At 51.8% G+C, this 21,791-nt stretch overlaps 1 protein-coding gene across 1 annotated transcript; it reads left to right on the top strand.

Moving 5' to 3' along the window:
- The first annotated feature begins 14,029 nt into the window (after positions 1-14,029).
- Positions 14,030-21,425, top strand: LOC144934324 (homeobox protein Hox-A9-like). The gene is made up of 2 exons (XM_078860007.1): positions 14,030-14,711; positions 21,184-21,425. The coding sequence occupies exons 1-2, from the start codon at positions 14,030-14,032 to the stop codon at positions 21,423-21,425; spliced, it is 924 nt and encodes a 307-aa protein (XP_078716133.1).
- The last annotated feature ends 366 nt before the right edge of the window (positions 21,426-21,791 follow it).

Raw genomic sequence — 21,791 nt, 5'->3', positions numbered from 1 at the left:
TGTATGTGTGTGTGTATGTGTGTTTGTGTGTATGTGTATGTGTGTGTATGTGTGTATGTGTGTGTGTATGTGTGTATGTGTGTGTGTATGTGTGTGTGTATGTGTGTGTGTATGTGTGTGTGTATGTGTGTGTGTATGTGTGTGTGTGTGCACGGCGACCTCCAGCAATCGTGCTGTACTGGTCAATCCGGTGCTGCGTGGATGAAAGCCTCCCCACACGGCCCTTGTCGATGGCTGTTTGACCACACTGCACCACGCGTCGTCAGTGCGGGATGTGTGAAGCTCACCTAGGTTGTTGTTGGTGGTGGTGGTGGTTTTGAAATCAAAGCTACCGAGCATGAGCCCCCATCGTCTAGAATTAATCAACGTAGCCGAGCAGCAGGTAGCGCTGACCATAATTTAGCGGATCACAACGCACGCGTCCGTTGGATCGAGCAAGGCTCGTGAGAGCGCGCGGCTCGTGCAGGGCCGTGAGGGATGGCGTCGGTGCAGCAGTAGATCGACAATGGTTGATGATGATGATGACAACAACAACAAGCTGGTGATGTTGATCAGTAGGAGGAGCAGTTGAGAAAGTAGACGGGCGTTCCGGCGTTCTGGCGTCGAGCAACGCGAGGAAAGAAATGACCACGGGGAAAGAAAACCGCGACCCGCCGACCTTACGGGTGGGGGGTCGTGGTGGTGGATGCCAAGGGTACGGCCACAGTCCCCGCTCGCCGTAGCAGATTGACAGCTGCTGCCCAGATCAAGGAGCGGGGAGAGGGAGCTCTCTTGGAGGGATCGTACCAAGAGAGATCCCCCCCCCCGCCTTTACCGCACACCTCCTGGGTTGGATTTGGCGACTGGATTCGGCGAAACACTGCCCGAGCAGTGTCTATCTGCGCGCTCTCCCACACTTTGCTTGACCCCTGTGTGGGACTTTCTTTCACTTCGGGGCCTTGATCGAGGTCTCATAGGCCGGGGAGAGGGGGGTAGGGGGCTTGCGGAGGGAGTTGAGGACAGGGTACCTCCTAGCCCTGGTACCCCGAGCCTCCTGCATCCCTTGGCCCGTGGCAGGATGCGTGGTGCTCAGAATGGCTCATCAGGTCACCGGGCTCACTGCACGCGACCATTGAGTATTGTTCATAGCACAATTGTCCCGTATGTGTGGCTATGAATGTGGCCGTATGAGTGCGTGCATGGGCAGGATGTTTGTAGATGACAATGTCTCCATGGGAGTGGAGCGGCAGGCCACGGGTTCGCGCTAAGAACCCGGCGAGCGGAAATAACAATAACTCAACGTATTCGCCATAACAACTGCCGCCCCCCCACCCTGAAAAGAACACGTTATATAATAGTCGACGTTTCAGGCAATGGCCCTTTCATATCATTTGAATCGACTAGCAGAGTTCGATTCCCATCCAATGTTAATGTCGGTGGCGAGTCCTTTCTGAATTGATCCTGGGTTCGCCCTTCATGACTGGAACACTGACCAGCATGGTGAAGTATGGTCATACAACACCCATTGGCTGCAAGGCGTTTGGGGGGATGGGGGGCTTCATCCAGCAGTGAAGTGACAAAGCGGGTGTCTATGTATGTGCATATGGAGGCCATACGTGTGTATAACATGTTTGAAGGCCTATGCATATAGGCTTATATACAGTATGTATGCTTATTTATGGATATATAGGAAATAGATAAAGTGTGCATATTTGTAAGTCCATGTAGAATCATTGAATCCATACTCATTGAATCGTTTACAGCCCTTTGCTCATTAAATGTTGGATGCAGTCCTCTGCAATCTCGGCCATGGTGGGGTGGGGGGGGTGGTCGATTGACCATACTTCACCACGCTGGTGAGTTCTGGTTGGTGAAGGTGGGGGCTTAGGTGAGCATCAGATATCGCTGATATTTAGCCGCGGTTTGGGATCGAGCTCAGGTTCGTGACGTAGTGGCGACCTCAGCAATCGCATCAACTCAAGCCGGTCGTATGTCGTCCGATGCAGGTCCGTGAAAGGTAACATTATGTGTTCATGACGATATGTAGATGCAGCGTATATATAATATAATGATACATATGTATGATGGCATATTGATATGCTTATTTTATATTCTGACTGAAATCAAAGAAAGACATCGGCAAACTGGCCTGAGCATCTATATAGGTATGCATAAGTAGTTCCAGGTATGTATGTGTGTATGTATGAATGCGTGCATAAATAGACCAGGTATCGAGGCCTATGTGCGTGCATTGCATTTAGGAAGGTGTACGTGTGTGCGTGGGGATGTGTGTTTCAGTTGCATTCATGCGGAGCGTTGTAAGTCGGCATTAACGCTGTAGACGCACGTTTGTTTGTACGTATGCCTGGGTATGCCTGCAAACCTAGTTTTGTGTCCTCTGCTGTGAACAAAAAATGATCATGGCCCAAATCGTGAGTTTATATATGATTGTTTGTTGTTACGGTTAATACCCTACAATATTGATAAGTAAATGGTAAAAAATTAAAATAGTTAATTGTACTGTCACTAAAGACGTGTGCATTCTTATGTTGTGTATGCCTATATGAATGTCTATGCGGACGCACATTCGATACATAAGCAAGTCTCATGAATGATTGTGCTTGTGTGTGCTCTATAATGTGGGGAGCGGTAATGTAGCGGTTAGCGCACTGCGCTACGAACCCTACCACCCGAGTTAGATTCCCGCTCACGGTCAACATCAGTGACCATTGTCTGAACCAGTCCTGAGCCTCCTCCCTATGTTGACTTAGCCTTAAAGTAAGCGTGTTGGTGGCCACCCACCACCTCGCGTGCCATTCCGGCCTTCATAGGTGCTCGCTAACAGCATTTGTCCCGAAAAGCCTGTTCTGCTTTTACGGGGAGGGCCTTTGTCTGGTATTTGTACTGCATTGTATATGCTGTGGTCCATATGGATGCAAGAATGGATCCACCTATTGTGAGCCTCGAGTTGCGGGCTTTGCTCGCTATCTATCGGCCTTAGCGTCACACTACACGAGAGGCCAATCACTCAGTGCGCTGGTATTTTTAGGAATTGAATTTGTATCTGTTTAGCCCTTATATAGAACATTAAAAGGCTGTTACGATTTTCGCGAATGAGCTCGTACATAACATGCACAACGTCTGTGCATGATGCATATTTATGTTAAGCGTGTGTGTATGTGATGTATAATTATATTATTCACACCCCGTTGCCAATCCACTGCTGGATGAAGGCATCCATCGCTACCCCGTGTCCGTCGTGGTCGTCGTTATTTGACCATACTTCACCACGCTGGTCAGTATGCTTTTGGTGAAGGGTATAGGATGTCCGGAACCAGTCCATAGGATATTGCTCGCCACTGATGTTACCCATGGCCGAGAATCTTACTTTTGTAGGGAGCCTCATTTGGACCTCAATGTGAAACTCTTCAGTCGCCGCTGCTCCATCGCGTTTGCGTATTCACGTGAGTGTATTATATTAATTAAATATGCATGCGTACGTGGTAGGTTACACGTGTGTTGAACTTCTTTCGCGCCGTACGTTTTACGTTGTGTGTGTGTGTATATATATAATCGCAGTACAGTAATACCTTTCACAAACGAACAAACGTCACGTGATACAAACATATACATTTATACGTAAGCGTAGGTTACGTAAGAAGTCATTTAATCCCAATTGCAATTTGACAACAGTAAATACGAGCTCGCATTATACGGGAAAATGTATCACACTTTAGTCGGGCGTCCGTCCATGCCGTATATTTCTGGCTGTGATAATTGCGGTACAGCAATGTCCCACGGCTCACGTCGGGGATGCGTTTCTCACAGGTGAGCCACATGTCAACACGACGTCAAATCAACTCAATGTGCAGAGTGGAGGCGAAGGCTTGAGAGGTGACGGATAACGAGAATGGACGGATGATGCTGTCAGCGACATAAGTGTGGGGTTTGGGGCGACGCAAATCAGGTTGCGGTATTAATAAATTGATGACGTACTCTTAGGTTTTTTCGGTAAAGTAACGTAGGTAAAAATAAATAATAAAAACAAAATAATAGAAATAATAATAGCAATAATATGACTTATTATTTATTTTTACCTACGTGACTTTACCGAAAAAAATTAAGAGTATGAATCCTTACAGTCACGAAAGCTTCAAATCTAGAATTACAGACGTATTTGCAAAACGGCGTACAAATGGGGGAGGCGTAAGTCGGGGTAGTCCTGTACGATACTTTAAATTCCATAAGACAGAAAACCTCGATCTCTGAATAAATATCTCTGGTAGTACTGTGCTGTCTGAAACAAATATCAATTATCACGTTCTTTGAAAGTTAATGTGGAGAGGAAATAGCAACATCAAATAAAAATAACCGCACTGGATTTTATTTGTTACATTAACGGACACAGGACCGTTAAGTTGACGATGACTTATGTTTATGTATAACATAACTCATTATACGCCGAGGTGGAAGATTGGTTAAGCAGGCTTGATCTTACCGATGAGACCCGTGATGATCGCAACCCATTCAAATATATTGTTGCTTTAAAAGGAAAAAAAAGCTGCTGGAAAACATCTATAATGTAAGGCACATAGACAACATTTCTATTGTTTAAATGACTTAATATTTACACCAATATATATATTTTTAAATCACCCGCTGTTTATTCACAAAGCAACCTCGTTAATTCTGTTGCCTTTAAGGGTCGGGGAAAAATAATGTCGAATTTCATCTCTGATTTTTTTTTGTTATACATATATATCTTTATATGCAACATCCTCATCGCAAAACAACAACGCCACTGAATATGCACAACAACACGTAGCATCCCATCAGGTAAGCCCCGAGGGGTCGTAGCATCGACGAAGCAAGTACGCTTCGGGAGGAGAAACGGTCGCGTACTTTCAGCCACGACGTTTCGTGCCACCGCCTATACCATGAGTATACGTACAGTGCCCCGTAGCGTCTCGCGCGAGGCTGTACCAAGTGCATCGACGGGGATGGGGGGGGATGAGCAGAGCGTGAGACGCACAGAGAAGCGCCATCCTGACGAGGGCTGTACTACTTTGCTCACCCCTCCCCGCCCCGCCCGCTCGCTTATTTTCCGTTGCACGTGTCAATACATACACAGTTAAAGCACATGCATGCGTACATACATGCATAGCTACATGCACAGAGACACGCGTGCCTGCGTGCGTGCTTACACGCGGTGCACACTCGTTGGATGCACGGCGAACGTTGTTGCCTGCACGGGCGAGAGAAGGCGATGGGGGTGGCCGGTATCCACCTACTCCTCCCTCCTCCCCCTCTCCTCATCTCCCACTGCTCCCCTCCCCATCCCATCTTCCACCACCACCACTCCCTTCCCACCCCCACCCGGCTCATCGCAGTCTCTGCCGCTAAGGAAGTGCGCCGTGCTCCGTGCTGGGGGATGAACGAGCGCGCAGCCATTTTGTCCGTCTCGACAGGCCCCGAGACAAAGTCATTAACGCTCTCAGACTCAGTCTCCCTTCCATTTCTCTCTCTCTCTCCCTGGCTCGCTCGCTCTCGTTCCAGCCCTCTCGCTCCGTGTCCGCATGGGTGCAGCTGTGCTGTCTTTTCCTCGTCGTCAGCCAACTGAGCCGCCGGACACTCTCTCCCAGATTGTATTTTTAAAAAAAGAACAACCGCACGTTTGGAGGTGGTTGAAATTCGCAGGGCAATTTGGTTGCCACCTCCCTCCCCATACGGGTTAGTTGTTTTTGTTGGCAATTGATTGCTGGCGCTTAAATCACAGATTCGCACGAAGATGTTTCAACAATCTTGATAATTTCATCTCGTGTAAATGTCCGATAGGTATATTTGTTTTAATGCACGGTTATTATTAATGATATCGAATTATAATTGGCAAATATGTTCTGCGTGCCTAATTTTTTTTTTTGCTGGTCCAAAAAAAAAAAAGACGATAAATCTGAATCTTTATGAACACCGTTTAGCAATGCTTGATTTCAGCCGGAGCAGTCCGGAACGCCGATGCAGAGAATTATTTTGGCACCGAGCCACATCCATCTCGCCCCCTGATTTTGTCCTCATGGTACTGCGGTGGTGTATGCCGTGGTGGTGAGCGGTGGTGTGTGCCGTGGTGGTATGTGCCGTGGTGGTGAGCGGTGGTGTGTGCCGTGGTGGTGAGCGGTGGTGTATGCCGTGGTGGTGAGCGGTGGTGTGTGCCGTGGTGGTATGTGCCGTGGTGGTGAGCGGTGGTGTGGTGGTTATCGCGCTGCGCTACGAACCTGGCGACTCGAATGGAATTTCCGCTCACTGCCAACACCGGAGACGATCATTTGAACGGACCTCCCGTAGGTCGGCTCAGCCTCGATTGAGTACCTGGTGCGGTGTGTAAACATCGCTACTCGGGATAAAAAGGTGGCCAGGCGTAGTTCTGGCTACCCACCCACTCGTGTGCCGTTCCGGCCTTCATATGTACTACTTGATAACAACACTTGCCCCTGCAGTCTGATAAGACTAGAGGCTATTTGTCTTTGTACCGTGGTGTACACAAAACCAGTGTCTGGAATATTTTTCAGGGTTACCGGATGTCATTAAGTTGCAGTGGGGTACCATAACATAGGGTTATGGATCAGTAGTACCTTGTAATCTCGTGCTAGTGCCTTACGCCGATAATCCTTCTTCGAAAACAACCTCGCAACATTCTGGAAAATATCGCGTGAGAGGTGTAGCCTTTGACTGTAATTCTAGATTGGGAGTTTTCGTGACTGCAAGGATTCATACTCTTAGGTTTTTTCGGTAAAGTCACGTAGGTAAAAAATGAAAAAAAATAGATAAATAAAATATTAATAAATGAAAATAAATCAACCTTTGACTGTACTTTGTTTCCGATCATCGAGTGCTGAAGGTGTCTCTCGCACGTGGCACAATCACCAACGACACCCGTCACCGGACGTGTCCGTATTTCATGCTGTTTACGTGTGTTATACCTGAGCTGTGTTATACTTGACCGTGTGTTATACCTGAGCTGTGTTATACCTGAATGTGTGTTACCCCTGAGCTGAGTTACCCCTGAGCTGTGTTACCACTGAGCTGAGTTACCCCTGAACTGTGTTACAGCTGAGCTGAGTTATACATGTGCTGTTACACTTGAGCTATGTGGTATACCTGAACGTGTGTTATACCTGAACGTGTGTTATACCTGAGCTAAGTTATATCCGAGCTGAGTAATACTTGAGCTGTGTTATACCTGAGCTGAGTTATACCTGAGCAGAGTTACCCCTGAGCTGTGTTACCCCTGACCGTGAGTTACCCCTGACCGTGTGCTATACATCAGCGTGTGGTATACCCGACCTTAACGGAGGTTATACCAACAGATATTTAATTTCTCACTTGATATCTTTTTTTCGGGAACGCTGCTCATGCCGCATGGCTCGGAGTGAATATATAAATGCAATCGCCTCGATATTAAGCCTCTATGATTGTTCCCCATGTTCCAATAACGACTACACAAGGACAATAGCAGTATCACGAGGATAGAACGAGGCGGCGGGGTGCATGTGGCAGGCTGTCAAAATCTTTCTGGGTATCTGTGAAAAATAGTTGCTATAGCGCATCGGATTCCTCCAGTATAAATAAATATTCTGATTCCGATGATTCCCGGAACAGCGTTCCCGCTGGAATAAAGGGGCGCATTGTATCACATACAGTACATACACTACACTCAATTTGTATACACATTTGTTGCATTTGAAAAAATAAATACAATTGTAACATGAAATGGATTATATATAGCATAGGGTTGTGTATGTAAGCAGCAATGTATATATCTGAGAATCATTGTACGTATTCTTTGGTTCTTTCGGTAAAGTCACGTAGGTGATTTTTTTTAATTAAATCACGACGTTTCGATGGATCCTTGCAGTCACGAAAACTTCAAATCTAGAATGAATCATTGTACGCTCTGGCGCTCTCAGTCAAATGCCACCGCCAACCAATTCGTTACTGAGACTCTAATAATAACGACGACAATATTTAATTACTTTCCTAAACAAATATACTGCTGGATGAAAGTCTCTACCAAGTCGTCGCTATCTTGGCTCGTTGCTTCGCCATACTCCACCACGTCTGTCTGGTCTCGCGTGGGTGGTGGTGGAGGGTGGGGGCGCTGATGGGGAAGGAATCCGGGACCGGTTCAGATACAACTTGGTGGTCGTAGCCGGGAATTGAACTTATTCCGTCTCCGGATTAACAGCGCTGCAAGTGGTTCACGACGCAACCACTCCAAGTCATGTCTGTATTTAGTTGTTTTTATTTTGCACGTACAGTGTATATGTATTTTAAAACTGCAATTATTTACAGAATCAGGTGAATGGCTACACGCGCCTCGGTATATTCACATGAGGCTTAAACTTTTTACTGGTCTAATAAAAAAAAACAAGTATATTACGGTGAACTATAAACGTAACGTTTAATTGCAACAGGCCTACGCTATCATAATATAATACACGCGCGGCAATGCATGGTGTGTGGTTACTATCAGTTAATGTCCCACGTAAGAAGAGACTTTTACAATTCTTGTAGCCTCACTTGAACGCAAATGTACATTCGAATTAAATGCTAACAAATAAAACAACGTTGTTTCTGTCGAAACAAATCAATCAAAATTGCCATTTTATATACACATATATTAAATAAAAACACATTCTCAAACACGCGTATTAAAATGCCATTTTAATGAGCATGATGTCACACTACTCTATATATATCTCGCGCGTCTCTCCGAGAGAAGGGGGGGTGATGGGGGGACGCGTGCTGCATGCTGCATATGCTGCAGTCGTATAAACACCCAACGCGCCGTTACGTGGGGCCTTGCCGTCATTTTATTGGGGGCCTTAAAGAAAGGTGCCTTTGTATATTTTATAGAGCGGTCAGCGCACACATACATACACACACACATACGTACGCAGGATACAGACACAAATCCCCCGTATAGCTTTAACAGACTGTAGGGGCAAGTGCTGTTATAGCGAGTAGTACCCAATAAAGGGCGGAACGGCACACGAGTGGGTGGGTGGCCCGAACCACGCCCGGCCTCATTTGTCTCCCCGGTGGCGATGTTATTGCGCATCGCAACAGGTATTCTCATTTCAGGTTGAGTCGACCTAGGGGGCGGCCCAGGACCGGTTAAGAAAATCGCCAACGTCGTTGGCAGGCGCGGCGCGCTAACCGCTACACCACCTCGACACCACCACCACCGCCACATCCACCACCACCATCACCGCCACATCCACCACCACCACCGCCAGCAGCACCACCACCACGACTCGCGCGGCCCGGGTTTCCCCACGAAGATCCGGAGCCTTGACGCAATCTCACTGCTGCCCTCCCTTTCAGAGATAATTTGCAATAAATTATTTGGTTCACAGTAAAACAAAATTGTTATGAAAGGTGTGCGGGGGGGGTGGGGTGTCAAACAAAAAAACGAGATAGCTGGGGGTTTTAATGTACATGAAGCGGCCGGCGTTGGTGTATTATGATACCGTATAGATCGTTGTGTGAGCTTGACTGTCATTGGTTGCATGTTAGTGTGTATGTGTGTGTGATTGCCTCTGTGTGTATCAACGTGTGTGTGTGTGTGCATGTGTGGGAGCGGTATTGTAGCGGTTAACGCGCTGCGCTATGAACCTGGCGACCCGGGTTCGATTCCCGCTCACGGTCGACACTATTGACGATTATCTGAACCGATCCTGGGCCTCCCCGAGGTCGACCCAGCCTCAAATGAATACCTGGCGCGGTGTGTAAACATCGCCACTCGGGAGACAAAGGCGGCCGGGCGTGGTACTGCCCACCCTCCCCGTCGTGTACCGTTCGGGCCTTCATAGGGGCTCGCTAACACCACTTGCCCCTACAGTCTGTTAAGGCTATACGGGGGATCGTTGTCTTTGGCTACACGTGGCTGGATGTGTATACATACAAATACCTTTGTGTACACATACAGAAACGCCGGTGTGTGGAGCGGTCGTGCGCTACAAACACCGGGCATCCCGAGTTCAATTCCAGCTCACCAATAACAGTTGCGAATATTTTCACCGGTTTTGGGCCTCCCCTAAGTCAGCTCAGACGAAAATGTTTATACACCGAACCTGCTACGATGTGTACACATGAGCACTTGGGAGACAAAGGCGGCCGCGCGTGGTGTTGGCCACCTGAATCCCCTCGTGTACCGTGCCGGCCTTCATAGGTGCTCACTAACAGCACTGATGTGCGCATTTGTGTGTGTCTATATGTGTATGTATGTAGGAGGAGCGGTAATGTGTAGCGGCTAGCGCGCTGCGCTACGAACCTGGCAACTCGAGTTCGATTCCCGCTTACGGCGAACACGAGTGACGATTATCTGAACCGGTCCTCGACCTCGCCGAGGTCGACTCGGCCTCAAATGAGTACCTGGTACGATGTGTAAACATCGCCGCTAGGGAGACAAAGGCGGTCGGGCGTGGTGTTGGCCACCCAACCCCGTCGTGTGCCGTGCCGGCCTTTATAGGTGCTCGCTAACAGCACTTGCCCCTACATTCTGTTAAGGCTATACAGGGAATCTTTGTCTTTGTATGTACCTGTGTGTTCTTCTCTGTTTTGTATGCATGTACTTTGTGTGCATTTTAGTACGTAGCTGTCATCGTGTTGTACGTGCGTAGATATGTGCATTTTCATATCTCGCTATGTCCATGTGCGTCTTTGTATATACGTGTTTTTGAGTATATTATGTAACTGTATGTGTATATCTCTGTGTCTGTGTGTGCATTTGCGTGTATGTATTCGTTGAGAGTTGGGGAATGTTGCGTTTGTGAAGATAGTGTTGGCTATGCATGTATTTCTGAGAGTCTGTGTATGTCCTGGTGTCTATAAGGTGTGTGTCTGTGTGTCCGTGGGAGTGTCGGTGCACGTGTTCCCCCAGTCTCTCTCTATACGTGTGTACGCGACTTTGTGAATGCATGTCTATTTGTCTATCTGCGTGTCTGTGTGCCTTTGTGTGTCTGTGTCGTCAGCGCCACGAACCCAGCGAACCGAGTTCGATTCCCGCTCACGGCCACCGACACCAGTGACGATTATCCGAACCAGTCCTGGGCCTCCCCTAGGTCGACTCAGCCTTAAACGAGTACCTGTTTGGATGTGTAAATATCGCCAGTCGGGAGACAAAAGCGCCTGGGATTGGTTCTGACCACACTATAGCTGCGGTGCATGAGGATGTTTGTGTACGTGTGTGTTTGGTGGTGGTACTGGCTGACTGACAGCACTTGCCCCAAGAGTCTGTTGAGGCTATACGGGGCGGAGGGGGAGGGGGTCTTTGTCTTTGTGTACAGTTTCCCTCCACTCCGTCCCAACAATATAACTCCCGTAACAAATCCCTCGGACATTTGGACAGATTACATTATTGCACCTCGCGGTTTCCAGCCAAATAATTAAAGATGTTGGGGGGTTTTTTGTTTTTCCTAAACACTGCCACGCTGATTAACGCATCTCTTCATAACCCCGGCGTCTGCAATCGCGTGGCCTTAAGCATTTCGGGCACCGTGCTATGATGGATGAATTAAAACAACACCCAATATGGCTCCGCGTCGTTACATCTTAACAGAGTACCGACCGCCAGGGCCAGCCTCTGTCGTCGCCGTGTCTCCGGGTCACGATCCTTAGGAGGAATCGGTTTCTGCCTTCAATGTATAATACAACCCCCCCCTTCCCCCATTGCAAACTTGCATTTAACACAAACGTGCACGCGCGCACGCATGTGCACACATGCACGCGCGCGCGCGCGTCACGGATGCCACATGACCGGTTGCTCGCCCCATCGGTAAAGCGTCCCACGACGGTCACGTGCCTTGGGTAACGCTTTCCTTGTGCGATAAACGACAACAACAACAGCAGCAGCAAACACAACTCAACGCACTCATTCGATCGGCAACACTGCCTTGAAAATTAAAAATATATATAATCGGCGACGTTTCGGGCACCGGCCCTCTTCATATCATGTGATAGACAGCGTCTTGTAATGCACGAGTCGACTCTGTGTGCATTGCCCGTGCATGTGCGTGTTATGGCGCGCTATAACAATGCTATTAATTATAACGACGCTATTAATTATAATTAGCTAATAACGAGAGCGCTGCATTTCGAATCGCTTCTACCTCGCGCCGCGAAGGGCGCTCCGATTCTAGACACTGCCACAAGACCGCTGATGGATCAATGTCAAACACGTGACATCGTGCACGCAACAGAGCTCGCAACCGCAAATTGTCCCATAGGCTGTCGCCGAGCGGACGGACAACGGCGGTCCGACGTTTCGGCCCGCCTGGCCGCTTCGGTAAATAGTGAGGCTCAAACCGGAGCAAGAGCGTCGGGATGTCGTCTTGCTCGGTGATGTTGGTTGTTCGGCTTGGTTTTGTCGAAGGCCATCGACTCAACTCTCACCAAACTGTTGTCTGTACTTTTGCCGTGCGCGCGCACAAACACCCCTCTGCAGCACAACACAGCACAACAAGCAGCATCGATGCCCTCCACTGTCACCGTGACACATCGGGCTGCCCCTGCCCCATTATCCATCTGCCCGTAGCAGTACAGCTGCAGGAAAACAACGTGGTCGCGCCGTACCCGGCACTTAAGTGAGCCTCACGGCCATTGCGCCCGCCAGCACGGGCGCTGTAGCGTGTCAGGTAACGTACCCGTTCCTTGCAAATCGGCAGCCGTGGTGGTACCCGGTTTGTGAGGGCAGGTCTTGCCAGTGAAGGCCTGACTCATGGACTTGTGTCTGGTTGCTGCTGCTGTAACCACGCTGGCAGGGGGGGGGGGCCCGTGTCGGTCCTTCCTTGTGCACTCCGGGTACGCACGGCGTTGGAGATGGAGTAGATCTTTTGGGGGGGGTGGGGCGGGGAGGATTGGGCGATGTACGAGGAGTTGCTGTAGACATCGTAAGCGAGAAGATATACGAGACTCGGGTTACTCACACGGGTTTACTATAATTATCCACTAATTAGGGGAGCAGTGGAGAAGCGCGCTCGCTCACTGTAACGTAATGGAAGTCGTTTGAGAACAAAAACGTGCGGAAAAAAAAAATCCTACATTTTTTTCTTTGGGGGGGGGGGGGGGTAAAATGCATAGAAAATGCGTAGCAGACACCGCCGTGTCAATGAGTATATCGTCACGTTCTGGAGGGTCACGCTTCCGCCGCGTTCCATTCGCCCGTGTAATAATGTGCAGCTTTGTCAGCCTTAAATTCTCTATCCATGCCGTACATTTACACGCGAGCTCGTATAGAGCACTTCGAGTTGCCCTGTCTGCACGTAGCCACTCCATCTGTAGACACAAATGTGCTCGGGCTCTCTTCAGATGCCCAGGTGCCTGTGTACAGGCAGGGTTCCGGGAGGAAAACAGCAAGATTAATTGCGCAAGCAAATAGTCCCTGCGAACGCGGCCGTATTAAAAGCGCCGCGCATCGCCGACGTCGCCGCTTATAACGCACCTCTCTTGTTTGACGTGGCACACACACCAATGCGTGCCAAAAGATCCCGTGCTTTAATTAATTGCTGGACATGCCAACCCAATCACGACCCGCGCGGAGTGATTTATTCCCGCCGCCGCCGCCGCTCGTTATAATAACCACGTGAGCGAGCCCCGACGCGTTGGGTCTCTCCAAAGAGGGCTCGCCGCACACTGACCCGCAGATCACACGCGCGCCGCCGCCGCCGACGCAGCCGTGGAAAGATCCGAAAAATTAAGACGGAAAAGGAGCGCCCGACCCCACGCACGCACTCACGCACGCGCGCGCGCACGAGGGCACGCGCGCACGCACGCACGCGCGCGCGCACGAGGGCAGTAGCAGCGGCTGCGGCTGCGGCGCACTCGACGTTACGCACGCGGTCGAGACGGCAGCAGACGCGCCGAGGGCTCGAGGCACGACACAGCGAGGTGGGTGGGTGGGTTGTGGGTGGTGTTGGGTGGGGTGGGGGGGGTTGGTCGGCCAGCACGAGCCAGCGACGGCAGCGCGGCGCGCGCAGCCGCCTTATTTATTCCGATGTCGAGCTCGGGAGCGCTCAGCACCTACTACGTGCACTCGCTCATCAGCGGCGATGCGGACGGGATGATGAGCGCGGCCGCCGCGGCTGCGGCAGCGGCGGCGGCCGCGCGGTACCCGGGCGGAGCGCACCACCACCCGCAGGCGGCGCGGCCCGCGGCGCCCGTGCAACTGCCCGAGCACCCCGACTTCCCGTCGTGCAGCTTCCAGCCAAAGGGCTCCGTGTTCGCCTCGCCGTCCGCCTGGGCGCCCATCCCGACGCAGCCGCCGCCCGGCGGGGTCTTCCACCCGCACGCGGCCTACGTGGGGCAGTCGCACCTCGCCGACGAGGGCAGCCGCTACGTGCGTTCTTGGTTGGAGCCCGTGGGATTCTCGGGATTCGGTGGCGGCGGCGGTGTTGGTGGTGGTGGTGGGGCCAGGCCCTATGACTACAAGCCGGAGCCTCTGCAGCAGCAGCAACAGCAGCAGCAGCAGGCGGTGAAGCGACGCGACGTGACGGCGGGAGTGGTGGCCTACGAGACGTCTCCAGGAGCCACCGTGGCCCCCTTGCTCGGCGGGGACTTCCCGCTGGAGGCGCCGAGCGAGGGCCGCGAGAAGTTGGCCGACGTGTCCCCGTACCCGTGCACGGACGACGCGGACGTGAACTCGGAGAAGAGCGACGACAAGCCGGCCATCGATCCGAGTGAGCGCGCGCGCCGCGTACACGAAGTCACACACGACCCACACACACCGTGCACACACACCGTGTACACCCACGACCCACACACACGACCCACACACAGTGTACACACACGACCCACACACACGACCCACACACACCGCGTACACACACGTCCCAGACACACCGTGTACACACACGACCCACACACACCGTGCACACACACGTCCCAGACACACCGTGTACACACACGACCCACACACACCGTGTACACACACGTCCCACACACACCGTGCACACACACGACCCACACACACCGTGTACACACACGACCCACACACACCGTGTACACACACGACCCACACACACCGTGTACACACACGACCCACACACACCGTGCACACACACGACCCACACACACCGTGCACACACACGACCCACACACACCGTGCACACACACGACCCACACACACCGTGCACACACACGACCCACACACACCGTGCACACACACGACCCACACCGTGTACACACACGACCCACACACACCGTGTACACACACGACCCACACACACCGTGTACACACACGACCCACACACACCGTGCACACACACGACCCACACCGTGTACACACACGACCCACACACACCGTGTACACACACGTCCCACACACACCGTGCACACACACGACCCACACCGTGTACACACACGTCCCAGACACACCGTGTACACACACGTCCCATGCACATAGTGCACACGTGTACACGCGTACTCCTACTTCCCATGCCGTGTACACATGTACATATATTTCTATGTACGTGCACATAGTTGCAATCACATTGTGTACACACATACACCTACGTTCAATGCACACCGTGTACACACGTAACGTGCAGTGTGTGTGTGTACATATATCGTCTGTGTGTACGCATACCGTGTGTACACCCACGTATTACACACGCACACACTCACATACGTGGTGGTGTGTGCAGACGTGCACACTCACATTCCTGTGTGTGTGTCATACCTTCCTTTACACACATCCTAGACAGGCGCGCGAATATACTATGTTGTGTATCACACTCCGTGCACACACACGTACACACGCGGCCATTTCTTACACACACACCACTTTCGCACACCCCGCCCCCCACGTACGCACACAGACACAACCATGCACACCTATACACACGTACAACACACACCCCGCGTATGTACGCCCACCTCTACTACCTCCACGTACGCACTCTCATAAACACCCCCACGTATGCACACCCCCCCCCCCACGTATGCACACATACACAACCATGCAAACCTATACACACAACACAACACCCCGCGTACGTACGCCCACCCCTACTACCCCCACCTACGCACTCTCACACACACACTCCCACGTACACACACTCCCCGACGTACGCACACACACACAACCATGCACACCTACACACACACACAACACAACACCCCGCGTATGTACGCCCACCACTACTACCTCCACGTACGCACTCTCACAAACACACCCCCACGTACACACACTCCCCGACGTACGCACACACACACAACCATGCACACCTACACACACACACAACACACACCCCGTGAACACACCCCCCCCCTCCCACGGGACCTCCCCGTCATTGCATCCACGCCCCGTGCGTGTAGTCGTCAGATTTTCTGTTTGTTGTGTAGCCTCGTCGCCTCGCCCCAGTCTGTTGTTGTTGTTGTTTACAACGGTCGTGTCATCGACAGCAAGCTGTGCGCTTGGTGTACCTTTCAGTCTTAAATGAAACCTCCCCTTCTCTTCCCACCATAAAGTGATTGAATAGCTAGGCCAGGGGGGTTGTGTGTGTGTGTGTTCCTCCCCCCCCCACCTTCAATAATGTTTTTATAGGCGCGTTAATTGAGATAACTTCGCGCGCCCCTGGTAGTGGCTTCATTGACGAGCTGACAGCTTTACGCATGCAGCAAGCCTTTAAACATTTCGCTAATAATAGTAACAACAAATATCACCCTTGATGATAATAATACTAATAATAAATTACGTATCGCCATGTTTATTATATTTTTCCACACGATGTCACACTTTTAAGAGGATGTCGCATAATCCCAAGAGATACATCCCCGACGTAAAAAAAAGATTTCCGTTACTTTTACATCGTGGATATTATCCATTAAATGCCGCTATAACTTGCACACTGCACCATTAAAAAAAACCTCACGAGTTCACATCGCCGCTTCCTAATCGCATTGTGTCGTAACGTGCGAGTTGTATATATGACACGGGGAGTGTCTCATTACGCGCTGTAAAAGGCTACGGCTTGCTTCTCTGTGAGGAGTGTGAGCCCACGTGGCTTGCCCGCACGGCAGCTTGCTTATTGCGCGCGTGGTGTGTCCCAATGATTCAGCTACAGACACCAACCGGGGCCAGTCGAACAAAGGTGATAGGCAAAGAGTCCGCTGTCCACCCCCCACCACCACCACCATGCCCTCCCCTCCTTTGAAGTGACGCTGTTGTTATTGTTGTTGTCTCCTGCTCGTAAACAAGACAAAGATCCCCCGTGTAGCCTTAACAGCCTTTTGGGGGCAAGTGCTTTCAGCGAGTAGCACCTCTGAAGGCCGGCAACAGCACACGAGGAAGTGGATGGGTCCCAGCACCACGCCCGGCCGCCTTTGTCTCGCGAGTGGCGATGTTTTACTCCGCACCGCGCCAGGTACTCGTTTGAGGCCGAGTTGACCTCGGGGAGGGGGCCCAGGACCGGTTCAGATCATTATCGTCACCTTGGTGTTGGTGGCCGTGAGCGGGAATCGAACTCGGCTCGTGGGGGTTCGTCGGGCTACCGGGCTCAGCGCGATGCACTGCCGCTAGTCAACAACGCAGCCGTGAACCCAAGCACACACACACACACGTATAGAGAGAATATGATGAATTGTAGACTGCGATAATAATAATAGGAAACAAAGCGGTTCGCTGCAGACAAAGCGCCGAACGAAGCGTGGATGGCAGCCGAGGCCTGTGGTGTGGCTCCGGTGACGTGAGTCGGGGTACGCGCACATTGCTCGCAGCTCGGCACACACAGACACACACACGGCTGGCGCGGCGCGTTAGACAATTCACAGCTTCACCCACGACGTTAAGCCCGTGTCCGTCGTCGTCGGTGTATTGCGTTGCGTTTAAACAACAACAACAACAACAACAAAACCAAAAATATAAATTCGAACACAGGAGGAGCCCATTGTTAATGTGTCGGCCACACGCACGGGCACAGCGTCAGCGCGTTATTCGCGTTTGAGATGGCGCTCGCAAAAAAGGATGTGAGAGCGTGCGTTTTGCGATTTCTCTCGCTTACAAGCTAAACAAAAACAGGCGAGGTCGTATACAACAACAACAACAACAAAATGTGTACAACAACAACAACAACAACGACGAACAACAACAGCAGCTAACCGTGCAGCGGTTAGCTGCTCGTGACAAGTGGCGTGCTGTCGATGGCGGGGAGAGGCGAAAGGGAGAAGCCATAGTCGCGTCTGTACACTCGGAGACAGACAAAGAACACGGAGAATCACACACGCGCACACACGAGAGTGCTCTGAATGATACGGCGTGAATGGTAATCGCAGTTCCCTTCGCAAGGGCTCTCGCCCTGAGATCTACTAAATCTCGACGAAACGCGGTGGCGCGTCATGTTTGTGTTTAATTTATGTTCGCTCACAGTCTCGTGCGTGTACCTGTCTGTACACGTGCACCTGTCTGTACACGTGCACCTGTCTGTACACGTGCACCTGTCTGTACACGTGCACCGAATCGCGTCGTGTCAATCCGCTGCTGGATGAAGGCTCTCGCCACGCTCGTTTGCGGGTTGTGAGGGTGGGGGGTGAAGGGGGGGGGGTTATTTAACCATACTTCACCACGCCGGTCAATGCGGATTATTGGCGTAGTCCACTCGCCGTTAAACAAGAGCGTGCGCCTACAGTGGGGGAGCGGTGGTGCAGCTGTTAGCGCGCTGCGCAACGAACCCGGCGAGCCGAGTTCGAATGCCGCTCACAGCAAACACCAGTAACGATTATCTGAACCCGTGCTGGGCCTCCCCTAGGTAGGCTCGGCCTCAAATGCGTACGCAAACATCACTACTGGGGAGACAAATGCGGCCGAGCGTGGTGCTGGTCACCCATCCTGGCGTGTGACGTGCCGGCCTTCATCATTGCTCGCTGGCAGCACTTGCCCCAACGTTCTGTTCAAGGCTATACTGGAGTGGGGGGGGTGCTCTTTGGGTCCGGGCCTGCGCTTTAATCGCTATCCCATCCGGCCGCTGTACAATCAATGCCCACTAATGCAGCGAGTCGGTACGCCCACCTTGCCGGCGTGTACCCACGGCGTGTGTGCATGGGTGTCGGGTGTGCACGGGGGAATGAGGGGGGGGAGGAATCGAAGGGGGGGGGGGTGGCAGGGAGGAGGCGAGAGTGGTGTATGTTCTCTGCGTGTACGACGAAGGCAACGTTCATGGCATCGCCATTCGTTTGGCTTTGCTGGCCACCCCCACCCCGTCGCGTGGCGTGCCGGCCTTCATAGGGTGCTCGCTAAAACCACTTGCACCAACAGCCCGTGTCGGCTATGCGTAGGGGAGGGATCTTTGTCTTTGACACGTGTACGAACCGGGGGCCTCGTCACTGATGATGTGTGCAAAGGGGCCGTGATCGGCATCGTCAACACATCCTTCCGGGCCCATGCTGCATCTGCGTGGATTGTGTAATATTATTCGATACGTACAGTAGGCATGCGGATCGTAAATCATGCGAAGATGTAGCCGCACGCCCTCTTAACGCTAATTGCAGTGGGTACGCGATACGACGCCGTTGTTGTTGTTGGTGCTGCTGTGGTTTGTTGTTGTTGTTCGTGTAGGTTGTAATTCAAAATATAATTGGGTCTTTGTCCGTGTCTGCACACACAGTACCCATGTGTACATAATAAATTATGGAGCACGTACACAATGCAATGACAATGCGTGTGTTCCCTTGTGTGCATCTCGGCATGCAAACAAATAAGTGTCCGTGGGAGCGGTGGCCGAGCGGTTTGCGCACGCTGCTCTTCACACAAACACAGCGAACACCGAGTGATGTTCCGTGCCAGGGCTAAACAACAACAACAACACAAGAGTCGTGAATACGTGAACCTCTGTTGAGGCCTCCTGCAGGTCTGGGCCGGCTCGGCCTTTTTCGAGTTGACCCGGTGCGATGTGTAAACATCAGCACCGTTGGAACAAAGACATCCACCCGGGAGTGGCAGTGGCCACACAATCACCATCACGACCATCACGACCATCACCACCATCACGACCATCACGACCACCACCATCACGACCATCACGACCACCACCATCACCACCATCACGACCATCACGACCATCACCATCACCATCATCACGACCATCACGACCACCACCATCACGACCATCACCATCACGACCATCACGACCATCACGACCATCACGACCACCACCATCACGACCATCACGACCACCACCATCACGACCATCACGACCATCACCACCATCACGACCATCACGACCATCACCATCATCACGACCATCACGACCATCGCTATCACGACCATCACGACCATCACGACCACCACCATCACGACCATCACGACCATCACCATCATCACCACCATCACGACCATCACGACCATCACCACCATCACGACCATCACGACCACCACCACCTCCATCCAACTCGAGCGCAGATACAGCCATCGTAGGTTGCTCGACACAGGATTCACCCCCTCCCCCCGATAGGCCGATGCAGGTTGTCTCGCTGAGTTGTCACCGGCGTGTTGTTCGCCATGATGTCCGACGTTTCGCCCCACGTGCCGAGAGCTTCAATCCTGAACATTCTCCCAGGCCGTGGAGCGAAAGCCATGACTTAGATTTGAACACGAGGCGATAATCCTTCGCTAGTCTGGACGCAATCATCTGGCTCACCAGCCGCGTTGTAAAATTATAGCTGCTGCCCTACATCAACCTTTGGCATACGAAGATGGGCTATACAGTAATGGGGGAGGCGTGGGGGGGGGTGTTTGTCTTGGAGGTTTGGTAAGGAGGGGGGGGGGACTGTCTGTGTGTGTGGGGGGCTGTGGTGTAGCGGTCAGCGAAGTCGACCAACCGAGTTCGATTGACGCCCACGGTCGACACAAATATCTGACAATTATCTGAACCGGTCCTGGGCCTCCCCGTGGTCGACTCGGACGCAAATGAGTACCTTGGTGCGGCATGTAACACGTCACTGGGGAGACAAAGGAGGTCGGGCGTGGTGTGTGCTGTGCTGGCCTTCATAGGTGCTCGCGAACAACACTCGCCCCAACAGTCTGTTAAAAGGCAATTGGGGGGGGGGGGGGTGCGAGTGGGATCGTTGTCTTTGAACCGTAGTCTCGTGTCTTTGTTACGCGCTCGTGTCTCTGAGCCTTTGCCGTGTGTTCCTTCCCCCGATGTCGCCCCGCAGACAACCCCACCGCCAACTGGATCCACGCGCGACCCTCTCGCAAGAAGCGCTGCCCCTACACCAAGTTCCAGACGCTGGAGCTGGAGAAGGAGTTCCTCTTCAACATGTACCTGACGCGGGACCGGCGCTACGAGGTCGCCCGCGTGCTCAGCCTCACCGAGCGCCAGGTGAAGATCTGGTTCCAGAACCGGCGCATGAAGATGAAAAAGATGAACAAGGACAGAAACAAAGATCCGCAATGAGGTCGTCGGAAGCGCCGTGTTTGTAGAGAAGCGCCCGGAAGCACGAGACGAGAGGGATTGGTGTTGACGATGGTGGTGGTTGGTGGTGGTGGGTGGTTGTTGTTGTTGGTGGTGGTGGTGGTGAAGACGTCGACAGTCAACAACTTTCAAATGTGAACAACAGCAATTGATACAGCTCCCCGGTGAACGCAATGGAAGTGCGCGTTCGACTTTGCATCGTATATTAAAACAACAGAAAGGAAAGGATACACTGATAATGAAGGTCTCACGTTATATATATATAGTATATATATTAATAAATACACCATGCCGGAGTGCAGCTATTTTTCAGAACGGTTGTACCTTGCACAAATCGGTAATATCTTT

Source organism: Lampetra fluviatilis, chromosome 10 (assembly GCF_964198595.1).
Source record: "Lampetra fluviatilis chromosome 10, kcLamFluv1.1, whole genome shotgun sequence".
Taxonomy (NCBI): Eukaryota; Metazoa; Chordata; class Hyperoartia; order Petromyzontiformes; family Petromyzontidae; genus Lampetra; species Lampetra fluviatilis.
Note: the sequence above shows the minus strand (reverse complement) of the source record. Positions and strands in the feature narration are given on the sequence as shown.

Coding starts and splice junctions, on each gene's coding strand:
- LOC144934324 (XM_078860007.1), top strand. CDS start 14,030: ATGTCGAGCTCGGGAGCGCTCAGCACCTACTACGTGCACTCGCTCATC. Junction 14,712..21,183: donor CAAGCCGGCCATCGATCCGA/GTGAGCGCGCGC, acceptor GTCGCCCCGCAG/ACAACCCCACCGCCAACTGG.